Genomic DNA, 8,077 nt, shown 5'->3' with positions numbered 1-8,077 from the left:
ATGTGGCACCAATTTTCCTTCCTTTAAAATCTTTCCCATTGCTTGTAAATGATTGGAAATTGTTTGCTGAGCAACGTTTAATCTTTCTGCAAGTTGTTTTTGAGTTTGACATACATCTTCATCCAATAATGCTTGTAATTGTTGGTCTTCAAACTTTTTCGGTTGACCTGGACATTCTTTGTCTTTCACATCAAAATCATCACTTTTAAAGCGTTTAATCCAGCATTCACAAGTATCTTGAGATGGAGCATGTTCACCATAAGCTTCCCGAAGTATATGATAACTTTTTCTTCAAAATAAAGTAATGAATTAAAACTTCCCGCAAATGCTTTTTTTTTGGCACGAAATTCGACATTTTTAAGCGTAAAAATATCTATGATGTTTACACCTTCAGCAAATTTGACATGAAGTTTTGAGGCTTGCTGTCAATACAACAAAATAGCATATATATATATATATATATATATATATATATATATGCTAATATATTATGCTAATACTTATTTTGGATCTTCAGAGAATATGCTAATTTTCTATGGAGCTTGTTTTGCCATAATCAACACATTGAAAGGGTAGGACTCCCTGGTGAAGTAAAAAGGAAAATTCACATTATTGTTACTACAAACCAACTCTGTGGGGTTCCTCTCTTGCCCTTGGATAAAATTCTTCAGACTCTCCTGCTTAGCTGATTATTTTCAGATAATAGCAATATCTTCAGACACTTTGTTTCCCTCAAAATAGTCTGAGTTCTGTAATTAATATATCCAGCGAAACCTCTCAGCAGTCCACCTGGAGTCAAGTCTTCTGCTTGAGACTTCGACCTTCTCTATGGTCAGGGGAGGCCAGGGGAGTGGTCCTGGAACTGAAAACTTCTTTCAGACTGGAGCTGTTTCTTGTTTGGCAGAGTCAGATGATGGAAACGGACCCTTTTGGGGCACTCTGCGGGTTTCTCAGAGACCAAACATCATTGGGGTTCCTTGACAGATTGCGGAAGATGCTCTCTGTTGGGGTCTCATTGCCTCTCCAAGCAGTTCTCAGAAACAAAGCCATTTTTAGAGACTAGCTCTATCCTGTACTCTGCTGATACTTTGGGCCCAACTGTCATGAGGGTAATTCTAAATTAATTTAGGAGTTCTTATGTTACTACTAGAGAAATATAAGTTTAAAGGTAGAAAACATGATTCAATCTACTCAAGGTCCTAGGCATCCAATTGTGTCCCCATCCATGTAGGGAACTGCATGAGTAGTAAGACCACATCCCTATTAAAGGTCCAAGCAAGCGCCATTGCCAGGGTGAATATATGACCCAGAACTAGCACCTTCTGCACTCAGGTCTGGGGCCAGGCAGGGGGAGCATTAGGGTTGACACTCAGATCATGCCCCGTCCAAGGGTTGGTCCTGAGACAGCATGATGCCTATTATTAGGGAGTGACTAGATGTCAACCGTTACTCACACTGGGGCATGCAATGGCAGTGAGATCATGGGGAATGATTCTGGATCTCACCATTGCCCACTCTCACAATCTAACATTCCCAGTAGAGAGTTGGCCAATTACTTCATTGGCAAGTGTTTCTTTAGCACTTATCATTTGTCCAGACCATGAAACACACTGGAGATTTCTTGTGATAAAGGACGTAATATCCAGTTAGGGGGACAACGGTAATACTTATAAAATCATGATTTTATAATGTTAATGTTATAATTGTCAGCACTAGACAGTGCTAATCGTGTAATATGGATTATAAATTGTGCATGAGTTCGGGAAAACGAAGGCAGATGAGGAGGACCCCAGCAGATGGAGAAAGCATCCATCGGCATTTTGTAGAAACTGTTTCCCCGGAGCCTCTAATTTCCTTCTGGCTGCTGTATGCAGCAGACACGTCTCCATGGCAGCCTTATTTGTGCTCTGGGTAGCAGGTGACTCCCTTCCTGAAACTCAGCTTCCCTCCACTTCCTTGGCGCCCTTAGGTCTCTCATTCCTCGGAAGATTCTCATTTCTCATTGTGGGTACCTCCTCTTTTATTGATTGGTGTTTTCATGATTCTGCATTCACCATCTTCCCTCATCAGCCTACACTTCCTCTGAGGCCATCGCATTCACTAATATCTATGCTGGTGGCTTCAGACTTAAACTGCACAATCCCCCCTTCCCCTTGCCAAAAATTCTCTCCTTGAAGTCCAAGCTCTACCTCCAGATCCACTTACTGAGTTTTCTATTAGGCATTTCCAGTTGGAATTCTCACAGAAATGAAAAAAAAAAAAAAGCATATTAAATGAAACTTGTCACATCCCTCCGAATCTCCTTGTCTCCTGTTCTGTATAGGTGAGCTAAATGTTTGTTTTCTAGTGTAGTTATGGGGGTGGGGGGTGAGGTTGAGGGAGTCTGCTTGCTTCTAAACATTTATCCTATTTTCAGGCTTATCCAATTCCTAAAATTCATGACCTTGATCATTTCTTTAGCTTCAATCATTTCAGCCAGAGACTCTCTCTAAAAATATGTTAACCAATGGCCATAAAATTAGACCCAGCAGCACCCATTTACAAACAATAAAACAGACAAGTCGGACTAATCAGCAACACTAATAGTAGCTATGACTTACTGAGTATTTACTGTGTTGCCTACACTTGGTTAGCTTTTCATGTCACTTATTCTTATAATAACTGAGGAGTTATTACCATATTAAACAAATGAGGAAGCTGAGGCACACGAATTTAAGCAACCTGACCAACCTCTGCTGGCTGTCCTAAATAGTGGGGAAATCATTAAAATTCAGGTCATCTGATTCTGAAACCCATGCCCATAACCGTTTGCCATATAACCCGTGCAAAGAGAAAAACCTGGACAGAAGGCAAGGCAGGGCAGATAGGTATTTCTAGACCAGAAGGATATATAACATTTAATTTAATATAGGATGCTGGCCAAGATGTGAGGAAGAGAGTGAAGATGGATCTGTGAAGCCAGGATTCAGCAGGAGCAAACCTAAGTCATATAAATAATCAGCACCCTAGAAAACAGGGTACTTGATATTTAGATGCAATACCAATCATTTCCAAAATTACGTAAACATTAAGGACATTAACATTCCAATGCTGTAAAGCCTGATATATTTAACTGTTCATTTTCTATAGCAAAAAAGGAAGGCTGTGTTTGACAACATTTTAATTTTAATTATCTAGATGACATGATTAATAGCACTATTATGTGGTAGGTAATTACAGCATTAAGACTAATATTGATGTAAGAGAATAGTGAATTTTAATTCATTGGAAAATAAGAAAGTCTGAAAGAACATTACATAGGCAATTAATGATAATCAATTTTCTATAGCAATGTAGCTGCATTAATGGAGGATGGCATACTGTTCAGGTTTGTCTAGTAGTGTCTGAAGGGTGCAGTGAGAGAGGGAACACTGTGCATTATTCTGCTTGGGCTGCCATAACAGAATAGCTTAAACAACACATTTATTTTCTCACAGGCTGGAGGCTAGAAGTCTAAGGTCAAGGTACCATCAGGATTGGTTCCTGGTGAGACCTCTCTTCTTGGCTTGAAGATGGCTGCCTTTTCATTGTGTCCTCACATGGCCTCTTCTCTCTCTGCACATGGAAATGAGGGCGCTGGTGTTTCTTCCTTTTTTTATAAGGACACCAATCCAGTTGTGTCAGGGCCTCACCTGTATGACCTTGTTTAACCTTAATGAGCTCCCTAAAGGCCCTATCTCCAAATATAGTTACATAAGAGGTTAGGGTTTCAATGTATAAATTTTAGGGGGACCCAGTTCAGTCCATAACACACTGAATTCCACACTCAAGTCAAGACGGGCCTGGTGCTTTGGAGTGGTTGGGAGCTGTGAACCTGTTAGATTGTTTGGGTTTGAATACTGCTCAGCAGGGGAGAGAGCTGCTGGCCCTTCCCTTCCTAAAACACTCTTTAATTGGGAGATGTTAATAACAGCGCACATCTCCTAGGATTATTGCAAAGATGAAATGAATTAAAATATTGAAGCTTATAGCACGTTGCTTGGCACTTAGGCAGGCTCAGAAAATGTTATGTTATAATTGTTGTGGGATAGGTTTTAGCTTTTGCCTAAATGAGGCAATAGGTTGCATACTAGAATTTGAAAAAAAATCATGTAAATGATATTAGTGGAAGGTGGAATTGACAGAGATAGTCAAATAATTTATTTAAAGCATAAAGGTCAACTTGTTTACCTCTTTGTTTCTAAGTAAGAATTAAAATAATGAGAAAATAATTGATTTTGCTCATAGCTGCTTGTTTGAAAATGTCAACCTTATAAAGAATTTACAAGGATGCAATAACAATATATTAGTTATATAATGAAATATGCAAATAGAGGTCAATTTGCATAAACGTGAAATTCTGAATGAAATGATTTTTTTGTTCATAAAGTTTATTGACTTATAGAATAGTTATCTTCCTTCCATGCATTTTATTTTATATTTGTACTTTAATGTTATTTTGCTTGAAATCATTTTGAAAATTACTTTAAGTATTTAACTCATAGAGGAGCTAATGTTCCAGAAATAAGCTAAAACACAACATTCTAACAACTGCATATAGTATCTTGAATTATTTTTAACCAGAGGCTCGGTGTACAAAATTCGTGCATGGGGGGGTGTCCCTCAGCCTGACCTGCACCCTCTCCAATCCAGGAGCCCTCAGGGGATGTCTTACTGATGGCTTAGACCTGCTCCCCGTGGTTCTCTGCTCTCTGTGGGGCCTGCCTACTCCACACCGCGGCGACTGCCAAGCAGGCCATGCTGGGAGCTGCCTCCTCCCTGCTGTCAGTCTCCATGGAGGTGATGGGGTTAATTTGCATACGCACTCCTGATTGGCTGGTGGATGTTGCAAAGTGGTAGTCAATTTGCATATTTCTCTTTTATTAGTGTAGATTATTTAGTGAAAAATATCATTTTGTAGGAAACATGTTTTTAGTTCATGTTATTTATAGGCAAAATGCCTTTATAAACAGTATTAGTTTTCTGGGCTACCCCAATAAACAAAGTACCACAGGCAAGGTAGCTTAAACAAGAAAAATGTTCTCATAGTTCTGGAGGCTAGTGGTCTATGATCAAGGTTTCACCACTCTGGTCTCTCATACCCTGGCTTTCAGATGGCCACATTTCCTCTGTGTCCTCACCTGGTCTTTCCCCAATGCACACATACTCCTGTTGTCTCTCTGTATCCTAATGTCCTGTCATTGTAAAGATACCAGTAAGATTGAGTCCACTTGAATGTCTTAATTGTAACTTAATTACTGCTTTAAAGATCCTTTCTCCAAATACAGTCACATTCTGCATTCTGACATGTGAGAGGGAGGTCAGAGCTTAAACATTTAGAGGGACACAATTCAGTCTGTGACACCAAATGCTTAGTTAAATGATTTTTTCTTTTTATATTGTTTTTTTTTCTTTATTGGTTAAGGTATTACATATGTGTCCTTACCCCCCATTGCCCCCCAACCCCTCACCCCACTCATGCCCTCACCCCCCTGTTGTCTGTGTCCATTGGTTAGGCTCATATGCATGCATACAAGTCCTTTGGTTGATCTCTCCCCCTGACCCCCACCTTCCCCTACCTTCCCTCTGAGGTTTGAGCATCTGATCTATGCTTCTCTGTCTCTGGATCTATTTTTGTTCATCAGTTTATGTTGTTCATTATATTCCAAAAATAAGTGAGATCATGTGATATTTATCTTTCTCTGACTGACTTATTTCTATTTCCCCAGAGCAAAATGCTCTCCAGGTCCATCCATGCTGTTGCAAATGGTAGGAGTTCCTTCCTTTTTATAGCAGCATAGTATTCCATTGTGTAGATGTACCACAGTGTTTTTTTTTTTTTTACAGTTTGTTTATTTTATTTTATTTATTTTTTTATTGATTTCAGAGAGGAAGGGAGAGAGAAAGGTAGATAGAAACATCAATGATGAGAGAGAATTATTGATTGGCTGCCTCCTGCACACCCCACACTGGGGATTGAGCCCACAACCCAGTGCCCTTGGCCAGAATCAAACACGGGACCCTTCAATCTGCAGGCTGATGCTCTACCCATTGAGCAAAACTGGCTAGGGTGAAATGAAAATTTTTTACGAAAGTAGCAAATTGCTAGTTATAATTTTTATGAAAGCCACAAAAAACCCAATAGATGTAAAAAACAAAAAGACTTTAGAAAAACAAAAGGCATGGTATTATAAAATGATTCCTGCTTTTGTTAAAATCACAGTAACCTTCTGCAATAAGTTAATACCTACTAATGAGCAGCTCCTAAGGGCATTCCTGGGGGTGAGTTAAATGGCTTCTTGGAGAAAAGTAAATTAAATAATCAGCAGAGGTTTAAGATTCAGACTAGAAGGAACTAAATATTTACATAAAGGTACTGATGACAGGTTGCTGCTTAACAGATTACCTTTAAAATTTAGCAGCTTCAAACAACAATAACATTTATTATCCCACACAGTTCTTGTGGGTCAAGAATTTGGGTGGCGAGACGCCAAGGAGCAAACATAATGGAGAAGACCGGCGGCGGCAGCCGAAAGAAAGGCCTGAAGCACAAGAGCGCTGCCGAAGAACCTCAGGAGGCTGCCGTCGTTGGGGATGGGGAAATGGAAAGCGGGGGTCAAGCCCCGAAAGCATCTGCCTTCCCTCCAGGCTTCCGCATTTCAGAGATTAAGAACAAACAGAGGCGACACTTAATGTTCACATGGTGGAAACAGCAGCAGCAGAAGGAAAAGTTGGCAGCTAAGAAAAAACTTAAAAAAGAGAGAGAGGCTCTTGGTGACAAGGCTCCACCAAAGCCTATACCCAACCAGGGGTCCTCAAACTTTTTAAACAGGGGGCCAGTTCACTGTCCCTCAGACCGTTGGAGGGCTGGACTATAGTTTAAAAAAAAACAACTATGAACAAATTCCTATGCTCACTGCGGGCCCGGGACGAGTTGGCTGCTAAGCAGGACAGGCAGCAGCACCCAGCGGGCCGGATAAATGTCCTCGGCGGGCCGAATGTGGCCCGCGGGCCGTAGTTTGAGGACCCCTGCGAGACCATTGACAACCAGCGAGTATATGATGAAACCACAGTAGACCCTAATGATGAAGAGGTTGCTTATGATGAAGCTACAGATGAATTTGCTTCTTATTTCAACAGTCAAACTTCTCCCAAGATTCTCATTACATCAGATAGACCTCATGGGAGAACAGTATGACTCTGAACAGCTTTCCACATTTATACCAAACTCACATGTTTACTACAGAAGAGGACTGGCTCTGAAAAGAATTATTCCACAGTGCATCTCAAGAGATTTCACAGATCTGATTGTTATTAATGAAGATCATAAAACACCAAATGGATTAATTCTGAGTCACTTGCCAAATGGACAAACTGCTCATTTTAAAATTAGCAGTGTTCGTCTGCCTAAAGAAATTAAGAGAAGAGGCAAGGACCCCACAGAACACGTACCTGAAATAATTCTGAATAATTTTACAACTCGGCTAGGTCATTCTGTTGGACCTCTATTTCCCCATAATCCTCAGTTTATTGGAAGGCAGGTTGCCACATTCCACAATCAACGGGATTTTATCTTCTTCAGATTTCACAGATACATATTCAAGAGTGAAAAGAAAGTGGGAATTCAGGAACTTGGACCACGTTTTACCTTGAAATTAAGATCTCTTCAGAAAAGAACCTTTGATTCTAAATATGGTGAATATGAATGGGTCCATAAGCCCTGGGAAATGGATACAAATAGAAGAAAATTCCATTTATAAAATACTGAAGGAACAGTATTGGATTTTGCAGAACAGGCCTATCTTAAATTTGTAACAGAAGACTCTTCAAAATGGCATTTACTGGTTTCATATACCTTCTTTCGTGTCTGGATAAATTACGGAGTGCCATGAATTACCACTCACTTTCTGTAGGAAATACAAATAAAAGTCATTTTGGTGTGAGTTTACGTTGCAACAAAAAAAAAAAAAAAAAAAAAAAAAAAAAGAATTTGGGTGGCTTAGCTGGATAGCTATGTCTTGAAAATTTTCAGTGAGTTTCAGTTCACATGCAGTCATCT

General features: G+C 39.8%; 1 protein-coding gene across 1 annotated transcript; it reads left to right on the top strand.

Annotated features, from left to right (window-relative positions):
* Nucleotides 1-6,524: 6,524 nt before the first annotated feature.
* On the top strand, nt 6,525-7,778 carry LOC308257003 (ribosome production factor 1-like; the record flags this gene model as incomplete). Its single annotated transcript, XM_080685722.1, is given in 3 exon segments — nt 6,525-6,824; nt 7,055-7,212; nt 7,214-7,778. Coding segments are annotated over 3 exon segments (1,023 nt in total).
* Nucleotides 7,779-8,077: the final 299 nt, after the last annotated feature.

Source organism: Plecotus auritus (genome assembly GCF_963455305.1).
Source record: "Plecotus auritus genome assembly, chromosome: 8".
In the NCBI taxonomy this organism is placed as follows: domain Eukaryota; kingdom Metazoa; phylum Chordata; class Mammalia; order Chiroptera; family Vespertilionidae; genus Plecotus; species Plecotus auritus.
This window is presented reverse-complemented; position numbering and strand designations above follow the sequence as displayed.